At 33.3% G+C, this 27,318-nt stretch overlaps 2 protein-coding genes across 2 annotated transcripts; both read right to left on the bottom strand.

Moving 5' to 3' along the window:
• Positions 1 to 32: 32 nt before the first annotated feature.
• Positions 33 to 11,502, bottom strand: LOC119190995 (serine protease inhibitor 88Ea-like). The gene is made up of 8 exons (XM_037444690.1): positions 11,258 to 11,502; positions 5,152 to 5,449; positions 4,540 to 4,707; positions 3,741 to 4,002; positions 3,164 to 3,262; positions 2,321 to 2,451; positions 1,456 to 1,582; positions 33 to 547 (listed from the first exon to the last, which is right to left on the bottom strand). The coding sequence occupies exons 2-8, from the start codon at positions 5,440 to 5,442 to the stop codon at positions 387 to 389; spliced, it is 1,239 nt and encodes a 412-aa protein (XP_037300587.1). The 5' UTR covers positions 5,443 to 5,449; positions 11,258 to 11,502; the 3' UTR covers positions 33 to 386.
• Positions 11,503 to 12,663: 1,161 nt separating this feature from the next.
• LOC115445769 (cytosolic non-specific dipeptidase) lies at positions 12,664 to 26,748 on the bottom strand. The gene is made up of 9 exons (XM_037444565.1): positions 26,354 to 26,748; positions 24,101 to 24,298; positions 23,053 to 23,314; positions 20,110 to 20,257; positions 18,974 to 19,074; positions 18,494 to 18,624; positions 17,679 to 17,801; positions 17,345 to 17,503; positions 12,664 to 13,120 (listed from the first exon to the last, which is right to left on the bottom strand). Exons 1-9 carry the CDS (start codon positions 26,615 to 26,617, stop codon positions 13,070 to 13,072), a joined length of 1,437 nt encoding a protein of 478 aa, XP_037300462.1. The 5' UTR covers positions 26,618 to 26,748; the 3' UTR covers positions 12,664 to 13,069.
• Between the last annotated feature and the right edge of the window lie 570 nt (positions 26,749 to 27,318).

The raw sequence follows: 27,318 nt of genomic DNA, 5'->3' as shown, positions 1-27,318 counted from the left end.
AAAACCAAACTTCGTAGTGTAATTACGTCATAATAAGAGGTTGGTCAATATAGGCAGAGTCATAATAAACGGATTATACTGTACTAATATATTAATTCTCAACTCTATTAGCAAAAGTTATTTTGAATTGGACCTACTATTTTTATTATTTGACAGTATATTATAAATAAATACCTCAGAAAAAAGGTGCTAGAATTAACGTACAACGAAGTTGGTTAAATAGTTTCAGCACTTAAATATACACGCAACAAAATTACAATCGAATATTAAAAGATCACTTATCACAATGTGTAAAGATATTGCGTAAGCATCACAGAGAGTGTTGTCATATTGAAAACGAGTAGGAGTTTCTGTTAGGTAAATCATAATAATTTATGTATAAGTATTTATTTCTTAGGGTCCCTGTAGACTCCAAAGAAAAGAATAGAATTGGTGGGACGTTCGTAAATAAGATAGACGAACGGGAAGTTGGCGATGAAGCGAGTGGGCTCTGCCGGCCTCGACGACCTGAACCCGAACAGAGCTGTGGCCGCAGCCGCTACAGTACCTGCACATAAAAACACCTTGTTTGTGACACTAACTTTACTATTTATTATTCATATTCTTATTTTTTTTTATTACTTGAATGACGAGACGAGCTTGCCGTTCGCCTGATAATCAATAAAAAGAAAAAGATTAATGGTTTTCAAATTAATCTAAGTATACGGATTTAAAACACAAAATATTCATATTGCAATGTGATGTACTAATATGCGCATGGTAGCTTACTCTTAATTATCTACTAATAACATTCCAACACAAAAAAAAAACTAATTATAAACCTTGTTACAAACAGGTACCTACACATACAGGGTTATTTTGACATTGCGTTATTAAATAAAGCCACAAACTTATCTACTTGGAATTAATAACACTTTACAATAAGTTACTTGAGCCGTAGATGTAAAATAAAAAAGTTTCGATCAAAATAAATATTAATAAAAAGTACTTTTCATTCTACGCGCCGTAATGCTACTACTACTCCGCGAAGAAAATTCGTCGCAGCGGCAACATCATACTTTCGGTCATAAATACACTCATGCAAACGCCACAATCGCATTAAACTACAAAATGATCAAAAAATCTAAAACCAAGAAAACTAAAACCAAGATTTTTAATAATATTTAAAATAAAATGTATATATAATATTTAAAATAAAATGTAAGTATAATATTTAAAATAAAAAAAAATAAGTAAATGATAAATATTTATCTCCAACGAAGTTCAACTTTTGTATATACAAAGGAACATCATTACACACTGATATACAGGTCGTTAAGATTTCTGTGTCGGGGAAAAAAATAAAATATCTTCAAGTAATTTGTACTCAAACTACAAACCTTTACAAAATGTTTGAAAAATCCTAGTAAAATGCTAAACGTGACTTGTTAAAAATATTGTGTAATAATATTGTACCTTCTTCGTCAATTTGTATTTTCGCTTTGTGCACGGCGTCGTCGAATCGAATGCCGGAGTCCTCTGTAAGAGTGCTGAAATCTGCACTAACGTTGAAGAGATCGCCGACACCAAGTCTATCCAGAATCTGAAGGAAGATAAATATAAACATAGGCTTGATATTGTATTATCACGGCAAGAAATCAATTAATGTGCGTCATAAATCGTAAAGACATCATGAAACTCGACACCATTGTTATGAACTACAGATTGCAATAAATGTAGTGTTAATACAACAAAACTATAATCTTACGTCATAATGGGAACTGCTTGCCCACTTCGAACTCAAGAGCTTACGCATTTTGCGGCGAATGTATGTAAATCGTCATTAAACTAATCATATTTTCCTTACGCTGTACTAATATAGAGCTATGGTCTATGTTCATATTATTATGATCTTAAACTCACATAGAACAAATTAATAATGGCTCTAATCGAAAAATATATTAATTAGCTAAACAAACCAGCCGCCTTATTCTCTATAACAATGTAAACGCGAAACACGGCCGCGTTACATTATCTACGTGAAATCAGCGTGGATTAGTATTCTGTTTGCCAATTTCTATTGTCTTAATCACGACGTGATGCGTTACGTGCTTGATAGCCGCTGTCAAAATAACGAGAGGCTTAGAGAATAAGGCTCCTGAATGATACGGCTATCTCACTGAAAGTCAAGGCACGTGATATGACCGCCCACGGTTTTCTGGGCTTTACCTAAATTGTTATTTTCCGGTAGTGATAGTAATTGCTAATCATCAAAAGATTAAAGGTCAAATTTTCCTACGGACTTTCTACTATGCAAATAAGTTAAAACCGCACAACTTACAGGTCTAAGTGATAGAGTTCTTTCAATGGTGAATTTGGGGATTTCGACAATAACTTCTCGACTCATGTAGCTCTCTTCCATAACTGCAGCGAGGCGTTCAGTATTCAAGTTGGCGATGATGTTGGTAACACCTGAAGAATAAATATTGTAGGTTTGTATTTTAATTATACACTTTTTAACACGAAATCAAACAAAACTAACATTTCTTGAGTCGCCCACACTAAATGTATGGGAGTAATAATTATTTTTTTAATATTATATAATACTTTTAATGATTGATGACTTCTAATACACACATATGATATTTATGTTTTTATATTGTATGTATTTGACCGTACTAAATCTTTCTTCGGGTTTAAAATTGTGTTGTGTTATAATCTGTAATGCTTATTAATTATTTTCAACACAAATTTTTTTTTCAATTCGAACCAGTAGTTCCTGAGATACGCGCGTTCAAACAAACAAACCCTTCAGCTTAACATAATAGTATAGATTAAGTACAAATTTAAGATTTATATTACTTTATATTCTTATAAAGATATTTATAAGAAACAAATGATGTCAATTTATAAATACAGGTGTCTTATTGGTGGATTCGCTGATAACTATAACACAGGTTCTCTAGCTTAGGTATCAGTAGATTTCATTTATCATTTGTGACATAATTTTCATAATTTCTGTATTTATTTGTATTTTCAACTTACAGTTTTATGTAATCTACTACCATGTTTTATTATCTTTTACAATGTGGAATTAATTATGTGACAATGTATGTTGAAGCAATCATCCGGTTGAATTGCCGGAAACAAGTACCGAGATATTAATTTAATTCAATGAACTCACCTTCTTTCATGGAGTACGGTGGCAGGAGGATGAACATGCTAATGTCGTTACCCTTATAAGGCAGTTCCAGGACTTGGGCGCCCAGCTCTTCGCTTACACCTGCAAAAATATTAGACAAAAATTAATTACTTTCATTGCAATTATAATTTGGATAATGAATGTGGTAATAAGTGATTAAGTATAAGTAAGGTAAGGGAACACTTGAAGGCACACCTAATTCTAAAATACTCATAAAATCGTTTCATAAAAAAATATAAAGAAAAACTACTTAATTGTAAAAAAATATTAACAATACCAAAAAATACCATCATTGCTGGCGGGCCTTGACAGGAACCGGGTTTTCTTTTGTCACACTACGTTATATCTATATTTATAGACACTAATACAACTTCATTTATTATAGTTAATGCTGAAGTAAGAGTTATCACAAAATTTTAAATCGTTGCAACCATTTCATCAAAAACAGATGATAAATTGTGGAGTTTCGATATTGTTATCAATCTAGATTACGATAAAAAAAACTGTATAGGAAGAAAATAAATCTGAAAGAATTTTCATCTTAGCAAACACAAATTACCGTAGTGGAAAGTTCCCTTCTGCTTCATGAAAGGCACAAGCGTCTGTCGGGTTTCAGAAACAAAGAAAGGTTCCTTTTTGGTTCTTTCAGGGGAAAACTTCGATGCCCATACTCCTTTGAAGTAAGCGGCATTCGCAAGCACCAATTTCGTGAATTCGCTCACTCCGTCAGCGGGCAACAACTTCTTGATGTGGTTTTTAGTAATTCGTTCAACCCAATTGTTGATATATTCACGACTGACCTCGGGGTTTTCTCGGAAGTTCTAAAAATCGATAAAAGAATCCATTAGTATATTACGCACATCAAAATTAATAAATATCGTGTTTACCAGTTGTAGCATAATCTAGGATAATCTTAATGTTCATGGATCAGTTAAGTAAATAATATCATAATTTTTATGTTTGGAAAAACATTCTTTGACTGTTTTTCCCAACAATGGACGATCCAGTAATTTATAATGTTACGTCGACTATTGGGTAATTCTTGTGCAACATCCTTGGTTTCACCAACTGATTGCAATTAGACGGCGTAACAATGAACATGTCTTATATTTATGCCAAAGGTATATAGTTATTAGCTACTTGCCTACGAAAATTATTAAACAAAACCTATTTCTAAAATTTAGATTCAAGTTTTGTATTTTATTTGACTATAACTTTTCCATATTTACCTTTTATTTTTGACCTTACTACTAAATCGTTAGTTTCTTTCAATATATTAATTATACAAGTGTCATACTCACATAAATGCATGACTATATATATATATATATATATACCTAATGCATGGATGTACATACCAACGCTTCAATTTCTTCTCCGAAGAGGTCAAACATGCACTGGCGCACTTGCAGCTCGTTTGCGACGAACAATTTGTTGGCGGTGGTGAACTCATAGCTATCGCTGTTGTTGTTCGTCATGCGAGACCTCTTGTCTACCTTGTACGCGGTCATCAAGTTCATCTTGTCCTGAAATAATTTGTTTTACAATGAGTTATCAAATTAGCAATTACCTAAGGATATATCAATTTATGTATATATGGTATTTAATTAACTAGGTTTGAATTCAAGACATAATGATTTACTCATAAGATTGAGTACATATGCATATGTATGAATAAACAACCTGCTAGAAATATTTGGATGACAATTTCATCACAAACAATTCATCAATAATAATGATTGATCATTTATATTATTTTAGCATAAAAATTACATGCTTGATTTAACGAGAAAGTTTGCGTCGGTGTCATTTTACTGTAAACGTGAAAACTCATTTGAATAGTCGTTAGAGTCAAAAGGGAAAAGAATATTAAGATTTAAGGAAATATTAATTTGTTGACTTTGTAAGCCAACAGGTGAAATGAGCAAGTATAATATGTTATTATAATAAATAACATACGTATTACGTACCATGTTATCTTCAATTTCCAACGATTTCTTTAGAGATTCTTCAGTTCGGCCACCGGTAGAAAAGTAGGCGAGTAATAAGGATTGATATACAGAAAAGGGTGAGAAGAATATATTATCGTCGGGAACCGCGCTATTAATTGTCTGAAACAGGTTCAGTGTGAACGCCAATTGTCCTGAATACAAGGATGTCCTCGCCCCCGGATCCAACTTCTTAGATGAATCATCTTTGGAGAAACATTGACTGCTTACACACGTCGCTACTAAAAGTACCAGAGCCACTGACTTCAACATATTGCATCTGAAATAACACAACGGTGTTTAAAGTTTCACGTGTATAACGTATATTAATAAACGTCATATATGTGGAGACATTTATCAATCGAAGATTCAGGAGATCTAGGAAAACATTTTAGATATTTGACGCAATTCAAGATTTAATAATGTTATAACATAAGATGTTGTTATGTTTGTCACTTCTTATTATGTTTTATCCCTTTTGTCTGCTTTAAGTTTCTACTTATATACCTAAATAATATTAGTAATAAATATTATTATTTTTGCCGCTGTACTAATATATAAATTTGCATGCTGTGGTCTCCTATAATTGAAGAGGCACGTCACATTGTTAATTATACCAATATTACGACATTATATTTATTATATGCCATGTATCCTTTGTTGGAGGTCCTTAAATAAATAAATAAATGCACTTTTTTCGTAATCACTCTATAATGTATACCCAACATAGGCTTATTCGGAAAATGAACTTGAACATGAAAATAGTGAAATAAAAAAATATTAAGAGATATATATTCTTTTGAATTGCTTAATAGTAATTCAGACAGAATTCGTCATTCGTCATTGCGAACATTTCACCGCTTTCTCCAGTGTGGGGGCAGTGACCGTGTTGTGCTGATCTCGTGCCGGCGCTGACCGCCGCCGTCACGTCAGCATCACCGACGGCACAAACTGTCATGCTCAATCTTTACACAACATCTATTAAGCATGATATCTGATTTAACTCGGTTACTCTACGCTAATTGATCAGTTTTCTACACCCATTAAATTGACACACTGCCATCCACGGAGAGAGGCCATTAACTTATAGCTCGAGTAGGTAATCATTCATTTGATCTGACTAGACACACTTGTCTTATCTAATTGTATTCCGTCAGCCCCACTTAGCACATAAAAATTGGTCCTTGTGATTTTTGTACTTGGTATAATGCAATGCGCAGTAAGTCCATACTACATTATGCTTGAAAGTATGGGAAAATCCAAACGATTGCAACTTTCTTTAAAACACTTTACCTACTTATGAGGTAAAAATAACACAGCAGTACCCACATGGGAACCAGCATTGTACACAATATGTAGGCACTTTAACCCTGATTTACTCATACTGTAGCGGCATTTTACAGTGATGCGGGCCTTTATAACCGCAAAAAAAGTAAAAATATTCTATATTGTTTCCATCGTGTATATTGCATAGTAACAATTTTGGTTATGCACCTTACTAGTTATTTGGAGAAAGTAATGTTACAATCGGCATAAGATCTACGATCTACATTATGGTCAAAGCACTTATTTTAAGCTATACCATTAAGTAAAAAATAGGTTTTTTATTACATTAATATACTGCACTTATATTATACTACTTATATACTTATGTTCCATAATTACATCATATACTGTTGTAGATAAATAAAGAAACTGTGGACATCACATTTCAACATTTTCATTGTGGATTGCGAACCTACTGAGAACAGGAAACCCCGTGGAAAAACAATTTAATGAATCACGCGACAAAACGCGTTCAGCAATGTGACGAAATGTTGTGGAAAAATGCTTGAAAAGAAGTTACGAGACTAATTTGAATAAAAACTATAAGTAGATATCTACTTCAATAGATTAATATGATTGAGATGTAATTTTCCAAACACGAAATCCGTCAGTGTTGCAAGAAATATGTTAATTGTTATATTATAACATAGTAGGTTAACCTATGGTTTTTCTTTTGTTATATGCGTTAAAGCCGAGGAACTAATAGTAAATAGTAAGCTAGAAATAAGGTCTTTGATTGAATTGAATTGAAAATATTTTGATTTCCCTTAGACGAAAATAAACAAATGTGCAATAGATCAAAGCACAATATATAATAATTTCTAACAAATCGACAACGCAGTAATGCAAAATGCGGTATAATTATTCAGCGGCCGAGTCTATTTGTGTATCAAAAACAATGAGCATGTATTTATTCTATTTTTTGTAGTTATTGATTCCTTTGTTTAATTAGTCTATTCAGACAAAAATTAAAACGGTTAACAATATACCTAAGCATATATTATATACTACCCTAAAACAGGAACCCCTTCTACTAATGAGAGATCGTTTTTTTTTTAATTATCTCGTACTTATGCATTCAAAGAATTAATTAATGATTCACCATTTCGAAATGTTAATATCACAAATCAGAAAATGAAATTAAATGTCCTATCAAAGCCACTGTAAACTCTATCAAAGTTCCGTGAATCTAACTATTGGAATAAAATTTAAACGTTATCAATCCGGGATAATAATATAATGGAAAAATAACGTATACGCATTCAATGCTGGAACCGTATACATACTTGTTTGAAACCGCAGCTTCCGATCATATCATTGTTGATATTTATACAGACACGCAGCCCGCGTCACAGGGAATCCCGCGGTCGTTGTGAGCCGCTCGCTTACAATAAGCATAATGCACGTATTTCCCTAGTACTCAGGTCGAGCCATGCGCCGTGCGGCGAAAAGTTCTTCGCGTCGTCATTCTCGACACATTTATTACACAACAGATGGAGTGTACGGCGTCAATAACACGGTTGTCTTTTATGTATAGCGTATCCGGATCCGAAGAGCCAAGGATGTTTGGTTTGACTTTACGAAAATGACTCACTGTTTCATAACCATATGCATAGATTACCATGTTTTCATTTTACCTAATAAAGATATATTCGTTAGGTATCTTTAGATAATATGTAGGTCAAGAATTATGATTATATTGATACAAAATATTGCCAGTATTTTTAGGGTCACAGCTTGTCTCGTGTTCCGTTTTGAAGGGCATAAGAAACCGTGTGTGCGGGTTTCTTAAGGATACAGAAGATTGCACATACATATATATTTAGAACGGGCAGTGATTGCTATCTATTCTTCCACATATCTGGCTCTTGCACTATTTAGTCGTTTAATTAAAGAATTATCAAATTCTGATCTTCTAGAATTATCCAGCAACCACAATTATAATCTAAGCAATAAAACACAGCAGTCTGCATTTTCGATACTACCTGCACATCCACAACAAAGAAACGGTGCTGGGGTTTAAGTCCCAGTCCCGCCATGAATATAAAAAATAAAACTCAATGTCCAGTTATATTTAATCGATGCAATTCACAACTTACTCGACCGGATGCCAACTCCCCGAGGAGTTACATATGCCCGTGATGACAAAATGCTAATTGTATTAACGGTTTCGCACGCAAAATTTATATTTATTGTACTCTATTGTACTCTAAAAATAACTGTAAAATAATTTTAAACATATTACGTATTACATTACCGACAACTAAATGCTACTTTTGAATTCAAGGCTAAGTAGAGTTTTCTGAATCATTTGGGTCACACATTTCGGACATAACGCTTGCACATAACGTTTGCATAATAACTTACCGTGAAGCAACACGTTTAAAGAATAACAATGACTTGTCTCGCTAAATTATAATTTACTCTTCAACGACCAGTACAAACACATATTTATTATGGACGAAATGCAATTTTCTATACAAGGTGGAACAGTTAAGTATGTTAAGGCGATTATTTCGTTGTATAAAAAGATATTTGCAATCTATACAGCTTTCAAATCTCTTACTATCGTGATAGTTAAGTTTTATTAATATGAACTAAAAATTAAACTGGGTATATCAATAATAACCATACTATAACCGTGGGCCCATAATCTGATATAAGTGTACAATTACACTTATATCAGATTATGGGCCCACGGTTATAGTATGATTATTATTATTGAACACAAAACCTTCGAAACTACCTTTGTAAAGCAAAAATGTTTATATTATTCAAACAAAAGCAAAATAACTGAAACTATTAATTCCAAATGATTTCTTATGGTTGTGCGAATGTTAGATAATGTAATAAAACTATTTGACGGATTTTATCGCGGTTTTTTATATTATATTTTTGTCCCGACGTGACGTTTCGAAAACTTTGCAGCTTTAATGGTCAAAGGGAGAAATAAGATAGTATTATTTCAATTATTAATTTCCACTTTGTTCACTTCTAATGTAAGTTGATAAGTTTTATGAACAGCTCTTGTTTCAGAAACGTTGAGAAGTTCTATTGAAATTCTATTTGTTTGTATATTTTTACTAATTCTCAGAAAAATAATAAAACATTATATGCGATAAGCTGCTGTCTGAGCCCTGTGATTTATATTGTATAGGTCCTATTTGTAGTTTCTTACTATGTGAATTTCCCGAAGGCTAAGCACAGTTGTGCTGCAATAATTAATTACTATTACCACGTGTTGGCGTGCAATAGTTTTTTTAACGTATTTTTTTCTTTTTTTTATACTAGGTGTTCTTCACGACTCTGCTGGCGATAAAGACCTTTCTCGGTTTAAACCCCACATCTTAACCCTACTCATAGTTTATTTTCAAGTTACAAAAAACAGCATAGAAACCACAATGCATATAAGGTACTCCAAATATTTAAAAAAATATACTTAGCTAGTGTCAAGTACCGTAATAAAATTTAAAAATATATCCTTAACGTGATGCGTTTCTATTATTTTACACATATCCTAATCTATGCACTTGACGTTTTTAAAGCGAACTGGCGAATTAAAACGCAACTAAAACGCGCGTCATCAGCGCATTTTAAATACGCCATCTGCATAGCCTCTTATTTTGTGTTTTAGCATTGTAATTTCGTTTAAACTGAAAAGAAAATTGTTTGAGTGATTATCCCACCCTATATACAGTTTATCAGCGTCCAATCTATACTAAAACAGGATTTGTTTTTTCAGATATACATGCATACCTAATAAATAGGCTTCCTCCTTCCGATCCCAATTGTAAAGCACAAGTGAAAAATTACTAGTGTAATTTTACGAAAATTAACTTATACACTGTGTATTCATTTTGAAATAAAAATAAGCTTTATTAGGAAAACATTAATTACGATGCATATTTAGCCAGTCATGTGAATTTTAAATTTAACAAAATCGTATGTTGTTATATACTTAATTTAAAATTACAATACCGAGTAGGATAACACCAGTAAAAATAAAATTTATTACATACATTGTAAAATAATACGCAAACTTTAACGTTGTATTTTTTTGTAGCACAATTTCTAATTTTATGTGGTCCATTGTCATATTGTGAAAAATGTTTATGTAGTAAAAACTCCAATATAAGAAATAATGAAAAGAGACATGCTTGCTTCATGTACAATTATGGAATAGACTGTTGTTTGTAAGCATGCATACTCAATAAGTTAAACTCTATATAGTTCATAGTTAGAGTTCAACTTAGCGTGATGTTTTCTATAACATAAAATGTTTTAATCTACAGCGTATATATACACAATCTTGTTTCTTTTTAATTTGTCTCAGGACCCAACCATAACTCGTTAGTAATGTTATTAAAATAATAGAACTAGTTTTAGGATGTATCTTAATTAATTACAAGTAAACAGCACAGCATTCATAATGTGTAAGGTGTAGTAAACGAATCGTCATGGTTGTACACTCGTCGGTACAATTGCAAAGATTCGTCATAGTAAATTAGAAAGCGTACGTGATAATCTGCGACCAGGCGATGACGGACTCTGAATAGCTAATCAATAACGCGTTAACCAGTGTTATATAAAATTAGTATTACACTGTTTATACTACACTATCTGATTACAGAGAACCACGAAAAAGAAAAAACCGCATTTATTAAATATTAATAAAATGTTTCGTTACAGGACACAAAATGCATAACTGAATGCACTCACATACTAAAACCACAAAAATATAGACATAAAACTAACAACTTACCGGCAGATGTCCGTACGCGACTGCAGGTAAAGTTTCTTCGAAAGTAACACGGTGAGTTTTGAATGCAAATTAGGTAGCTGTATGTGTCACTTAAATATATTTTTTTAAATACAAGCGTATTCTTAGTATAATTTATACGTGATTTGTTATATTATAAGATTGCGGCGACACGCACGACGTAGCGCTGTGGCCAGATTCCGAGACCAACTGACTGAATGAGGGCCGGTCGCTATCCTCTTTTATGTTGGTATTGTAAACTGGTATGCGCCTGCGCACCAGACGATGACACAGGAGGTACGGCGTACAGAAATTTATAATCTCTAACACAATACTACTTGAATCAAAAATATGTTCACGAAGATATGATCTCAAAAACATTAATCGTCGGATCAAACCGTTAGCGTGTCATCATAACTGTTAGCGATAGAAGAGCTCGCCCCACCATTATCTAATCCATTATCACAAATTGCCACTTTAGGTTTCTACTAATAGCGTTAGTCATCAAACAATAACGCATTCTAGTCGCTTTTAGCTAAAGGTAAACAAATAACATGTCATAAAAAAATATAAATAAAATAAAAAATATAGGTTCCATTGTATAACTATTACATACATACATACATACATAACATCAAGCATTTATCCCCGAAGGGGTATGCAGAGGCGCAACTAGGGCAGCCACTTTTCGCCAAGTGTGTTCCGTCCCATGATGTGATAGGGGATGAGCCTATCGCCATATCGGGCACAAATTCCAGACTCCGGGCTGATACTGAGCAGAAAAACCTAAATACTATCACTTTGCCCGACCCGGGATTCGAACCCAGGACCTCAGAGCGCTATTGTACTGGTCATGCAATACAACTACGCCACCGAGGTAGTCTAACTATTAATTACTTACTTATTTATGTAAATATTTACGTTATTTAGGATTAAAAAGTTCATAATTCGGAATATCAACCCACATTAACCACATTATAATAGCTAACAATACTTATTATTACATTTCGAACTAAGATAATGTGTTTAATGTATAGTTAAGGTACTTTTCTAGTGTATATATATGTCCAAACAACGGTTAAATTAAGGGCCACATTACATGCATAATATAATTAAATTTTAACGATGCAATATAACTATATAGTTTTATAGGTATTTTTAGTCCACCCTAATAATATAGCTCGTGAAAAAGTTGTTAGTGACAGTGTGCCGTTGACCCACTGCAATAGTTTCGGCAGACATTCATTTTAACCGTGACCACCTCCCGTCGATATTGATTGATTAAATAACAATAGAAATTAGAATGACCAACAAAATATTATAATGTTCGCAGACGCTCCTTTCAATTTCTGCTTCACTCGACGGTCATTATAGATAACCTAAGTGTGCTATTGAAATAAACAACCGAGATACTTAGAATCGTTTATTGTTCTGGTAAAAATATAAACAAAAAATCATGTTATATAAAAATATAGCATTTAAACAATATAAAACATTAGGTATAGCGTTGTCTTTTATTTCAATTCGATGATGACATGCGATTTACTAATTATTTTTTTAATATATTTAACTTGCTTAAATATAACATTTGTGGATGTATTATGTAAACCATAAATTGCAATTAAGGCACCATCGTGTTAAAAATAAATGTATGTACTACATTTTACAATAAAGTATTATGCTTACATATTGTACTTGCGATGATTGCTATTTCCATTGTACAATTATACATAATCTTAATGCCCGATACCATACGCTGTACCAATGTCCAACCTCCACACGCCGTCCCCGCAGATGCGTTCCCTCGTCCCCGCCTCATTTGGGAAGTTTGCCGACCTCGTACAAGTAAGCGGCAAACAGTTTTATCTGCAAATTCGAAATGTCAGTCCAAATTTGCGTACGAAAACGTTGCCATTGGTAAAGGATTTAATAAAAAAGGCCATTCGCGATACTGAATACATAAACACAGGCAGATAAATACGCACAAGGTGAAGGTGATACGCGATGTCAGAAACGTTTGGAAATCTCGACGTATACATTGGATTTACTACAAAGTGATAAGGAAGACGTCGTTTACCGTTGCCTGTTGGGGCTAAATTACAAAGAGACGTCAATGCAAAAACTGGAAACGCAGCACCCTTGTCAAAAGTTTTATTTGTGTGCCTATATTACTTCGGTCTACATACAGAAATCGAGATAAATTATAAGAATCGGTCGGGGCAATTACTCGTCCCTTTTTTACAAGTCGTTTTACTTGCTTTACGTTAAAATTTCCTCGTTCAAAAATATTTCTGATTAGATTCGGCTTAAAAACGATGCTAATTTATTTTATACTTTCTAACCCGACATAATGCATAATGTTTTTAACGTAGTATATGTCATACATTTTATTTTGAATATGTGTATTGAATATAGTAAATTCTTTATTAATATCATTGAAGAAGACTAAACCAATGAGAATATAGAACGGTGTCTACATCTTGCTACATAATATATCTCACTGCTTCTGTAAAAATATGTATTGTACGTGTTTACGACAACTTAACCTTAATAAAAGGTTTTTAACGAAACAAGTAACTTTTACAGAATGATAATGTACACATTTCGAAAATCTGTTTCTATACATTGAAAATACTTGTTTTTTGTACTTCCATAACCAACTTCAAAACATTGTTATATAGAACAGAATCAACAATATGTATTCGTTCTTTTACAAACTTACAGTATTTATAAAAACAATTTTCCTGCTCTCCGTAAACAACAGCCTTAAACCGATATAGTGGGAAATAGGAATATATATATACAACAATGCGTCCCTATTAGATACAATACTTCTAAACGTTTACTATTATCTCGGGTACTTTCCTTATTGCAATATATTTTCTAATACCCTTTTACAAGGCCGTTAGTTAAACACTGGTAATTAAAAATGTTTAGGTACAATACATAATTACTGAAACAAGCGCTTATTTAAACGAACGGAAAAATATCATTTTTATCGATAGCCTAGTTATCTCCGGCATTGTTAAAAACACTTTAATCTGACTCAAATATGTCGCAATTATTTTATGCGTCAAAGCGTCGGATTACCCATGAACCATCAATGTATTTTGATTTTAGAACTAGCTTTTGCTCGCGGCTTCACGGGCGAGAAAGTACTTCATGTCATAAAAGTCCAACTGTGTACTTTTCAGGGAAATAAATGCCTATAATATATTAAACCGGATGATCATTTTATGTCAAATGTCAACTACGGTAATAAATCTTCGCAAATTTTAACAATAGTAATATATATAACATAACAGGATAAATCTGTTAATTAAAAACCGAAAAAAGGCAATTTAAAATCGCGCACCTACGGTTCCGTACAAAAAAAATATATTTATTAAATTACAATTTTACGGTTTTCAGATTTTTTCTTAGCATGAACTGTAAGACCTAGCTTCTTGCGAAATTTCATAATTATAAGTCAACCGAAATAGAATTACCCCGTAGGTTTTGAAGTACAAACCCTAAAAATGAACAGAATAATGTTGTAATGTTTAGGGTAATTCCCGTTAAGCCTCATATATTAGTCGAGGATTCCTGCAAATGCTTTCAAGCGAACTTAAAATTGCACACATCTTGTTCAATAAATAATAATATCAGCCCTGTTTATATACTTGCCCACTGCTGAACACGGGCCTCCTCTACTACTGAGAGGGATTAGGCCTTAGTCCACCATGCTGGCCTAGTGCGGATTGGTAGACTTCACACACCCTCGAAATTCCTATAGAGAACTTCTGAGATGTGCAGGTTTCCTCACGATGTTTTCCTTCACCGTTAAAGCGAACAATAAATTCACAAATAATACACACATGATTTTTTAGAAAAGTCAGAGGTGTGTGCCCTTGGTATTTGAACCTGCGGACATTCGTCTTGGCAGTCCGTTCCACACCCAACTAGGCTATCAGTATCTATATACTGTAATACACAAAAATTCTGAAAAATATTCCACCCTCGAAAACTATGGGTGGAATTTTGTGATGGGACTTTCTTAGGAGACATCATTTTAAAGGCATTAATATCTGTATTCATGGATTTGAAAAAGTTAGTCAGGAAGAAGATGAGCAGTGTATACAAAAACTTTTTTTTGAAGCTATTCGATCTTGTCGCTTTTAACGATAATTACTCTGTACTCTGACTATTAGAGGGTTTAGTACTTTTATCGTTAGAAACTGCAAAAAAAATCAACTCCAACTCACTTTTAAACATAACTTAACTTTGTATTTAGAGACGTTAATTTTATAGAATGAATAGATATGTATTCAGAAACTGACTGATCTGCTACAGCGGTAGCTGCCCTTGCTGCCCTATATCATAATTCCATCGTGTATAAATTCACGACTACCGCATAAGCGGTGTTATATCATATGGAGATGAGGTTCTATTATTTATAAGATTACAAAGAAGAAGAACTTAAACCAAATATTGAAACACCTTCAAAAACCTCCAAAAACCTAAACACAATGTAACATAAAAGGTATATACTGGTTACAAATATTAGAGTCGTGACTAATTAAAATTTATATTTGTATATTATTTCCGTATATTTGTTTACTCGTATGCATTTATCTATCTTAGCTAGCAAATTTTATTAATCACAGACACCAAAATTGGTAACCAGTATAATATACTTGTTATGTTAATTATTTTTCTATGTATTGTTAACTAAAAAAGCATCTAAATTAAAAACTTTTTAACAAGGAATAAAAACGACTGCAAAAACCACTTCAACGACGTGCCGGAAATTCAGCAAGCCGTATCCACTACATATCAACTTTTCCTTGTAACTATCCTTATTGCAAATACTATTGCTGGCTTTTTAACTACCTTTTAAATATTGCATACTCCGAAATATAGGTTTTAGTTAAAATGCTGCAGTTCGTAAATGAATCCATAGAATATTATTTCCCTATCATCCACCGAGGTACAACCTAAATACATAATACATTTTCCCAGTTTTTACAATTTTCCAAGAAGTCCATGTGAGAAGAAAAAGCAATTCATGAGAAGTAATGTGCATTTCAATAACATACTACTAACTATTAGGATCCAAATATTTCTAGATCTGGTTGTACTGGTGTAAAATCAGTAAAATATGGATTGGTGTGTGGATACTACATATATTTTATGCTAATAGAATTTATAAAAATATAAACGCACTTATTACTTAATATTTCAATAACAATTTATAATATATGTATAGATTTGCCAAACCATACTAATCAAACGAAAAAAAATTCAGCGAGCACATAGTCATTCTTTTCCATTTCACTACAATAACATGGCGTGTGAAAGACATGACGGATTCCAAATAGTACGAGCAAAACAGACAGCTAGTAATTTGTCATTTAAACGTCCAAATTGGGTTAATTTTGAGTGAAATTGCGCGTGTTAATTGCATATCTAGCTTTTTACGAAACAATAAAAACAATGGGATTAACATGTGAATAACTGATTAATTTATTTTTATTAATAACATAAATAATTTTATCCAAATTGAAGGTACATAATTTCCTTTAACGGTGCTTTATAACACTAGGCTGTGCCTGTATCGTAGACATCGGTTTTTTATTTCACATGTGTATTTTAATATAATCCTAAATAATACCATTATTATTCTAAAGCATAGGTGTGTATATTGTTGTGTGTTTCAATAATTTTACTCGAAACCATAAATAATAGTTTTTTTTATTTATACACAACCTCAGTCAATTATGAAAATAAGAGTATAAAAATCCACTGGTGGTAGGTCTCTCGTGTACGAGAATCCGGCTACGTACTACATACTGCCGCAATGTCTATTACACAGCCGCCAAACAACATTGTAAAAGCACTGTTGTGATCCGGTTTGAAGGACAGTATAATCAGTAAAATATTTTTTTATGAATTTATTAATCTGATTTCCGAATAGATGGCGCTGGCGTTGAAGTAATGGTGTTATGAATCGCTACAATGTTTCAGGAAGATTTGTAGCGGAAAAGGCATTTCGCACTAGCGAATCCACGAACAACACCTAGTTAATGATAGGTAAAAGAGTAATCTTACGCCTTCGATGTAGTTGCGCACGTTGAGTTTCTCGTTCTGCGAGTGCGCCATGTCGTCGCCGGCGCCCATGGGCAGCAGCAGCACGTTGCGGCCGCTCGCCTCCTGCAGCGTGATCGTCACCGGGATCGACCCGCCCTCGCGCGACATGTCCGGGTCCGTCTGGCAAATTATTCAAACCATTCAAATATATCATCATGGCGTCTGCCTCGTTTCATATCGGCTCGCGATTCTCACGTCCCTGATGTCTGATATTTCTTGTCCAATTAATTGTGTCGACTACCTGAGGCATTTATAAGCATGGAAATATGCGATGCATAATGTGTCATCATGTTACCTGGTAGATGAGCTTGGTGGCTCGCGCGGCGGCCTGGTAGTGTGGGTGGTCGGGGTTCTCGGTCCACGCGCGGCCGCTCTGCGCCGTGATGTTCATCTTGTTGGGCGACCCATGCTCCGCCCACTGACAAACAAAACAGAATATTATTATTAACATTATTAGTTTTGACAATTTTATCATTTACATATGGTTACGATTTTTTATATATATGCGCCCCTCTAATGTGGTTTACGACACTGACACGCCACCCAATAGCTATGAGCAAGGAGAAAAGGTGTGAATCACATGCCTTAACATATTTTAGAAAGGGATGGACAAATTAAGTAATCAAGTATATCTTTTTTGTAGCAATTTACACTTGGCGTTAATTATTATAAGTAAATAAAATTAATATAATACTCAATTACTAAGACTCTGACAGATCTGACAAGTCTGTGTAAGGCAAAAAAACTACGGAAGAAAAATGTTGGCATTGAAATCATGAAATAATTAGGTAATTATTCTATTGTTTAATTACTTGTTTGTTACAAGATTTAGCTTATAAAAATAACCCGTTATTCATTATAACGATAATTATAGGAATAATGAACATGTTTTTAACCAAGTGACTGTTATAAGATTCCAAGACTAATCAATATTTTAATTTTTGTTATCAGTAAGTTTTATAAAAGAATTATATATCTAAATAGACTTCTTTTGTCGAGAATTTGATAAGTATGGTACGAAAAAGGTTAAATCCACACACCGTACAAATAATTCATTTATCACGATCACGATATTCTACAATTTAAAATATAGTCATGAACATTTCCAACCTTTTTATTGACATAGTCGAACACCAACTGCTCGATCTCTTCTGGCTCTTGATTCGGCACCAGTCTGATTGAAAACTTTCCTATCACTTTCCCCGGAACGACTGTCTTCGCGCCGGGCTGGAATGCGGCACCTGGCGATTGGAAATGAAAAGATAATTATAATCATCATTTAATACAAAATGTTATCTATTCCTCACTACGCGTTCGTATACATTTTTATAGGGGCACAGCAAAGTGAGTTCACTTTTCACGAGATACAAAGTGGAGTGGCGTTCCGACTGGGTATCTGTTGGCGAGAAATAATTATTCTTCGCCAATCGACACAGTTATACCGGTCTATTCGAAACCGTATATACAGACCGATTCTGGAACGCGGTACACTTTTGTGAGTCATTGTGGAGGGTATAAAACCTTGTAGTCGACAGTCGATCTATGAGTCACGAGTATCCTACCACAAGCATACAACTGTGCGATATTTACCTTCGATGCCGTGGAGCGAGAGGCTCGGGTATCTCCAGCGGTGCATCAACAACTGTTCCTTCACACCTTCGTGCGCCAACTTGTACGCTCCAATACTATTTCTAAAAACAAATATTAAGTCAAATCAGTTATCGCGAATTTTAAATTGTACTTAGTATTTAATTAGTGCGTCATATGTTTTATACAACTAAACAACACAGTAGGAATACTCCATGTGTGATAGTGAGACGACTACTATATCAACGCCTCAGAGAAATAAAGTGGTATATAAGTGTATATACCAAAGTTTTAAGTTAGCTGTTGGAAATTATTAATTAGTTTAAGGAGTAAATTATAGGATATATCGATAAAAAAGACACAAAATTTTTCGACAAATGAACTTTAGGCTTAACACAAAATTATTGAATAACTATATAAATAATTCTTTATTTAGTATATTAGCATTAACAATATTCATGATTAAATTAATAAATTAATCAAATTACAAAGATTTCAACACGAAAAATATGCGGGACGCTACAGTGAGCTCGTCGTACTCCAACACTAAATACTTTGTATAAACTCTCTATTGGTAATTAATAGAGTGGATTGATTTCTGGATTCAAACTCTTTGATGCTATTACTCCACAACTACTACACTCTTGAAAATGGACTGAAGATACGCGATTGAGATTTAGCTTTCTGGTTTTTGTACATAATTTAAAATAAAACCATTTAACAAACATATTTTGTGCGTGTCTTTTATTTAGGATATGCAGAGGCGCAACTAAAGCGCCCACTTTACTCCAAGTGTATCCCCTCGCATGATGTAATAGGGAGCGAACCTATCGTCATATCGGACACAAATTCCGTGCTAATATTGAGCAGTAAAACCCAAATATAACTTTGTTCGACACGGGATTCGAACCACGGACCTCAGAGCTTTGCCGTACCGCGCATGCAGTACAACTACGCCACAGAGGCAGTATTTTATTTTTATGAGTCGATAATTGGTATACAATGACACGACGCATTTATGAAATATGCGATCAATAAGACTACCAATGTAATTAATATTTTCAATTAACAATAACGTGTCGTACTTTCTACGAAATGATCGTGTATATATGATAATGATGGCATTGTAATTAATGTACCTGTATGCTTCAGGGTCGAAATCGATCGTGGTGTAAAGATTCTTCTCGTTTTCCGTGAGTGGCGCCACCGAGTTGTATATGCCCGGAATTAAGATCTTGCCATTCTTGTCCACTAACTGGCTCATAAGATAAATGAGATCCGTCATAGCTGCAAAACAAATATTATGACTATGATTTACTAATATTGTCTTATTTTTTCTTAAAACTTGTACAATAAAACTCGGGCGATGTTAAATTTGATGCCTATGACAATATTTAGTAAGGATTATATTTCTTTAAACTTTACAGGTGCAAAAACTTTAAGGTTGGAGTGTTTTTTCGATATTATTAAATATTGTGTCAAGAGTCTCTCTTTCTCTTTATGCCATTACTTGTTTATTCTTATTCAACATCAATACTTATATAGTGTTATACTTCGTATCTACGTCAAGACAGCATTTTTATTCTACATCATTTATATTTACAGTACTTGTGACCATTGTATTAGGCCGTGCTGGTATGTACTCGAATAGATATTGTTAAAGGAGAGACAAATCACTTTTGTAACTAATAGGGAACAAAGAATTTAGGATTATCGTCATGACGTACGCCACGCGGTCATAGTGGCGCACTTATACCAAGTGCCCCTACTGGTAGACGTTAGGCGACGTAAAGAAAGCCAGCGGTGCAAGGGACTCTAAACAGGGCTACATCCTAGGACCTCGCGCTTAAAGGAACCTTGTGCTTTGCAAGGATAATAAAGAGAAAAATATAAGGTAAAAAGGCCTCGTAGATATCTACTGCCAAAAACCTCCCATTAGCGAAGGTGGCCCCTGCTGGGACTTTCGAGTCAAGAGTCAAGATAGGAAACCCAAAATGTTCGAGACAATTTTCTTCTTTTGAAGCTAATTATTACTTATTTACAACCAGTCAAGATACCCATAACACTAAATGAATAATGATGAAATATGTCGTTCTGTAGGCCACAACAATAAGTTTTTGATTTAAGACGACGTGCAGTTTGGTACCTATTTGTCTAGCAAGTTATATTGATTGATGGTTGACAAAAGACGCACGTGCTTGCTCCATTAAACTAAGAACTACATAGTATTTCACAATCTGAGAATGAATGAGAATCGAATAACAAAATATAGGTTTGCCGATAACTGTTACGCAAGAAATAAAAATGCATACGCAAATGTACACCCTAAATGCCAAATCTATACTGCTATACTGTAATTAGCTCGCGGCTTCGTCCGCGTGAGAGTTTTCGGGATAAAATTCCCGCTATATATTTTCCAGGGATAGAGAGAAACCTATGTTCTTCCCTAACTACAGAAGCCTGTACATTAATCTAGGGCAAAGACTCATGCAATATATGTTTAAAATTTTATCCCATATCTTTCAACACAATAATAAATAATAATTACTAAAAACTTTTAATTTCTAAAAAACAAGGATCATAATGATCAAGATAATGTCTTGTCACGTAAGCAGGTCCGGAGGATGTCAAAATAAACTAATGAGATTCTTCGTTTTAACTTCACAGACTGTGCAGTACGCACGTGACAAACAGACGTCGCAATGTTTCCTTATTATACGTAAACTATATTTATTTTTTTATTGGTTTGACAACGAAAACACTAAACCTTTGTTGCTTAACTGTAATCAGTCAATGTTAAGATAGTATTGTAGATAAGTCCGCATCACTGATTGCAAATTATTGCCAGGCAAATATCAAATTATCAGTTGATAAAGATAATCCGCCGGCTGGTTATCATAATATTTAAATTTTTTAAACTAGTCGATACGTTTATCATTGGATTATACAGGTTGGAGAAGATTACATCATTATCTATTAAACACGAGTTATCTCTAAAATCAAATATAATATTTTTGCGAATTTTTCCTTGATATTTTCTTTACTATATATATTTACAGTACATATTGTGTTTCTAGCAAATAAATAGTTTACGGGTGGTAGAATAACGTAGGGTTCTTTGTATTTCTGACAAAGAATAACTATATCATTGACGAAATTCTATTAGAATTTTATTTCAAGAACGTCTTCAACGCTTTCGAAACCGCTAACAAAACCCCTAAACAAAATTCCTAAAGCGCAGTACTGTTTAGTACATCATCAGGATTCCTCATACTTGCTGCCTCATATGGGAGACCTTCGGCCTTTTTGTCGGGATGATATCCACCACGGGTTTCGTACCTCACATTAAACACGAGGCATTCTTAAATCGTGTGCAAATCATAATAAATTAGACCGACCGCCACCGAGAAAAGGATAAATTGTAGTATTCTATACTGAGTCAGAGTACTCAAATTAATGAATACCGTGCTATAACTTTATTTACTAAGTTTTGACGGTTTTTAGCAATAATTCGCATAATATAATGTAATTAGATTCACATCAAACTGTGTTATTATGTAATAAAACCCAGACTAAGAGCTTTTTGGAACTGTCGTTAAATTTCTTTTTATTTTTTTTAAAAAGACAATTATATGTAATCGCACGGCAAATCTATATACCTGCACTGTTGCAGTAATAAGTCCAAACTCGTTAAGGTTAATAAAATGGAAATAAAAAATATTTTTATTTACATAGGACATGACCTTCTATATAATGAATTACTTTAAATATTTTTAGCTCTGATTGTTTATACCTCAGCAACGGATTCAGTGCTAGTTTCGGTTGTATTTATTTATATGACCATACCGATTATCTCTTTCTTAGTGCCCATTACTGCTAATAAATTTAATGTCGTATCATGTCTTTGACGAGTGACTGGTAGCAACTCTAACTTTAGTTGCATTGCGTCGCATATGACGCTTAGGAATTTGTAGGGTATTTTTTATTATGGAGAAATGCACAAAGGCACATTCTTACTGTAAAGAAACTTTCGCGCGTACTAAGTCGCAAACAATAACTATCTGTATCTAAACAATATTTACCTTCATGTACCGTGCCACCGTATACTCCGCTGTGTAAATCCATTTTTGCGCACTCCACCTCTAGGAAATAATAGCTGATGCCGCGGAGTCCATACGTAATGCAAGGTTTCGTGGTGCCTAGCCAGTAGTTGTCCGAGATGCAAACAAAATCAACATCCTCAAAAAACCCTTCCGGCTTCAATTCTTTCATTAGGAGATCGTCGAGCCCCTCTGAGCCAGATTCTTCCATACATTCAAAAACAAATTTCAGGTTAACTGGCAACTGGGAAAACATAAAATTTGTCGATATCATAGAGAATATATAAGACTTGTTGAGAAATTGCTACTATAAATACTCTAAATACTGTGGATTATCTAGTAACCTATATTACAATAATTTCTATACCCACAAGAGTTAGAGGAGTTACTATGCGCAAAACTGCATTGTCTGCACGGGAACTTAAAGTGACAAAAAATCCTAATATTCGATATTGTCTTGTGCAATATTATTTTGTAATATGATCAGCTGACCATCCATAGGTAGCCAATAAAGACATCCTTATCAATTAATTTACCTGATAACATCTAACAGTTGTAAAGTTATATGAATCTTCACAGCTACAGCTTAACTATTGTAACAACTGATTATTACGAGCCTTATTGCAGATGCTTACCGAGTTGTTTATAAAACTCGAAATAATGTTATGCTAATTATGTCGATAATACCTTTACTCAAAGAAATTTAGACAAAATTTAACAACTACATTATATAGAAATCTTATGGCCGATTCTTATAAAATATCTTAAATGCAATCGCGCGTTTTATAGTGAAAATAGACCAATTAGAATAAAGTTTATCTGACTTGTTAACAGGTGAGTTATTTTTATTGATTTAATTTTACCATTAGTCATTAGCCATTGCGTGTTTATTGCAATCGGTCTTAAGCTATAATTTTTATTTGTATGCATTTAAAGGACATTGTAAGGTTCAATAATTTAAAATCCACATGTTAGTCATGAGTACAGATTAAAGTCTAGGTTTCTCTAAATTTTCAACTATTTAACTTACCTCTTCACCCACTCCTTTGTAAGCATTTATGGCATGAAACCAACCCAGTACTGGCCCTTTGTCATCAGTGGAACCTCTCCCAAAAAGTTTACCATCTTTCTCAACAAGCTCAAATGGTTCTGTGTTCCAACCATCTGATTTCAAAGCTGGTTGGACATCTAAGTGGCCATAAATGCAAATTGTGTTTTTCTTGGGATCCTAATGAACATGACAAATAATAAAAAACATGTATTTTATAAATGATAGTAAATTTATGGTTGCATCTCCAACAGAGCAATATTATATACTATATTATGTGTTCAAAAAAAGGGCTTACACTCTAAAGACCATTTAAGAAAGAGAGTTTATTGCATGTTTAGCGGCAATTTGTACACAAGCATAGTCTTAAGACTATCTTATTATAATGTCTAGAGACAGACAAAGAACTAAAATCTTGCATATAGTCTAGTCAACAAGTTGAAAAAGATGTTCATTCTTGATAAAGCCCCTAAAAATATGAGCAATGACTGACGCAATTGGAATGAATGTTATAAAAAAAATCCAAAGGGCATTTGTTTTTGAAGTGCTCCAATAAAAACATATTTTTTTCCAAATTTTACTTTGTTTTTTATACTATATACACATATATTATTTTATGTCTTCAGCGGCGGTGCGCCTGTGCCATAACAGTCGTGCGGAAATGCACTTTTTATGTAAAATAAAAATGATAAATAATGAAGATAGAGTTTTACGAATTGGGACTTTTTATTAGGAATGTCTTTAAGGATATTTAAAAAAAAAAACAAATATTAATAGTTATTAAGGATGAAATACCTTTGTTCTGCTGCCTAATCTGTTAATAACAATTGCAATTTTATATGTGCCAATAAATCCTCAATTTTTTTTTTCTAGACATCAGATTCAATCAAATTAGTCATGATTCAAATTTTAGGTGCTATCAAGAATTAACACATTTTTAAACTTGTTGACTAGTAAATGGCATTTGTGAGCCTCAAGGAAAATCTTAGCCATGGCAATTATTTACACATAGAAAAATATAGCGAGGTTCTTACTTAACTTAAAAATACACAACCTCAAATAATCTATTTTCTTTATTGTGCAAGTATCATACAGTTAGATTATTTTGAATAGTTCTTTGTAACTGGGGTAGAGAACAACTGAAGCACACATCAACATGTGTACTTGTGTATATGACAACTGTGAATCATGAGAAGCAAAGTTCATTCAACCAATCATAATCACCATGACAATAAACAGTAGTCAAACCCAGTAATAATGCTACTGTGGTACACTTATTATTCAGTCATTTCAAGTTAAGTCTTATAAATCATGATGCCTAAAACTTAACACCCAAGACCAGTGTCTTCAATACAATAGCCCAGTGGCTAATAACCATATTTTTCACAATCACAAATATCCATCCAAATGGAGTCTTATATAAAAGAAACATATCATGTTATATAACTATACTTCTCCAATTATTTTTTTGGAAATCCCTTTAACCCGTCATGACTTGTCAAAATTTTATTTTCAAATATGTACAGGTAGCTGAATGTTTAGACTCAATCTAGAGTTAATCTCTTTTAAGATTATAAGTAATCTTATATAATTTTTCAGATTCCATTTATTTATGTCTGTTATCCAATATTATAAAATTGACTATTTGTTTACAACATCTAAATATTTAAAAACAAAAAAATTACATTGGAAACATTTATTACAATATAAAAGCTTTCTAGAAAATGTGAATTTATTTGTTTCAAAACATAAAATATAAAATTGTGAAAAACATATATATTTATTTTATTTTACTTTAGTAGCATGTTATTTAAATTGTAAGTAATGTACACTAGTAATGTTACAACACTATGTAATGTGTTTAAATCAAACAAGATAATGTATGTATACTTAAATAATTTCTGTGTGCTCTTGTTATCTCATCATTATAAAAGTATTATTATATATAATGTGTACTATGTATTTCCACATAAATTTACTTCTTTATGTTGAGCTATGTTATTAATAACATAGCACAAAACTCATGAATTGTAACATATTTTGTGACACTAATTTAGTTTATGGGAAACAAATGAAGCTTAACACTGACATGCCTACTTAAATACCTAAATAAAAAATATATGAAAAATATTTCAAAGACCTATCAAGACAATAAACCTATTTGACAAATACGCAAGTATTCAAAAATAAAAAAATATATGTAGATAAGAACATAACATTATCGTAAATACTTACTTTCCCAAGAACGCCCACTAAAACTGGCGGCAATTTGACTTCTTTTCCATCTAAAGTCTGAAAACCAACATCTCTGAGCTGAGTACTGGCTCCAACATCTTTCAACTTCTGTTCCGTCCAATGTACCATACGAATACATTCATCGCGGTATTTTGCATCGCTTGACACCGACGGAATAGCAACTGCCTCCTTCAAGAGATTCTTGTAAGATTCAGCATTTTGATCCACGAATTTAAAAATTTGAGGCAATAATTTTTCGGCCATTTTTACAGAAACGTCCCTTTGTGACGCGGAATAGTACTTGCTAAAATGATTTGATAAAATGTTATATGCGGCAGGACTGTACCGCTTCGTCGGCAATTTAATTTGATTGCAAATGCGAATCGCCCCTTTTATTAACGAAGTCATTGCTCTGTCAAGTGTCAATGTCATATTTATTTATTTATTACGGCTCTGAAAACTTGTCCATTGAGCCCGACTTCCATATAAAGTGTCAATGTCATAATAAAATTGTTGCCAAATTCTCTATATTATTAAAACTGAAGCATTATAGCGGAGTTATATTGGTTTTACTAGTTGGTGGTTTTGGTTATTGCATTAGTTTACAACAGGTAGTGGGGACGACATAAATCCACTAAAACATACACATTTCGTCACATGTATTGCACAATGAAATAATAATGTGTGATCGCAGAGATTATTTATTGCTCGTTCGCCAAAAAGAATTGGTAACACTGCGGATGCCCGTAGGCCGTACCTACCCTCCATAGGCTGTAAAGGCACTGAAGAGAATTATACTCTGGCTAATCAATACAATCTAATTTATTTAGGCCATTATCCCGTATAAGGTACGATGTATAAGTCGTACTAACTGCTGCCCTCAAAAGTCTGTAATATACGAATTGGGCTACTTTAACAGTTAGCGAGTTGGCCGTTACTCTGGCATGCTATTCTCCCCTAATTCT

This window comes from Manduca sexta, chromosome 28 (genome assembly GCF_014839805.1).
Source record: "Manduca sexta isolate Smith_Timp_Sample1 chromosome 28, JHU_Msex_v1.0, whole genome shotgun sequence".
Taxonomy (NCBI): Eukaryota; Metazoa; Arthropoda; class Insecta; order Lepidoptera; family Sphingidae; genus Manduca; species Manduca sexta.
This window is presented reverse-complemented; position numbering and strand designations above follow the sequence as displayed.

Bases quoted from the DNA above. Each gene is read 5' to 3' on its own strand.
- LOC119190995 (XM_037444690.1), bottom strand. From the start codon at position 5,442: ATGTTGAAGTCAGTGGCTCTGGTACTTTTAGTAGCGACGTGTGTAAGC. The intron at 2,452-3,163 runs GTGAGTTCATTG...TTTATTCTTCAG, and splicing joins ACCGTACTCCATGAAAGAAG to GTGTTACCAACATCATCGCC. The intron at 1,583-2,320 runs GTAAGTTGTGCG...ATCTTCCTTCAG, and splicing joins GAACTCTATCACTTAGACCT to ATTCTGGATAGACTTGGTGT.
- LOC115445769 (XM_037444565.1), bottom strand. From the start codon at position 26,617: ATGGCCGAAAAATTATTGCCTCAAATTTTTAAATTCGTGGATCAAAAT. The intron at 20,258-23,052 runs GTAAATATTGTT...TTTGTTTTGCAG, and splicing joins CGGTGGCACGGTACATGAAG to CTATGACGGATCTCATTTAT. The intron at 17,504-17,678 runs GTAACATGATGA...ATAATTTGCCAG, and splicing joins CCACCAAGCTCATCTACCAG to ACGGACCCGGACATGTCGCG.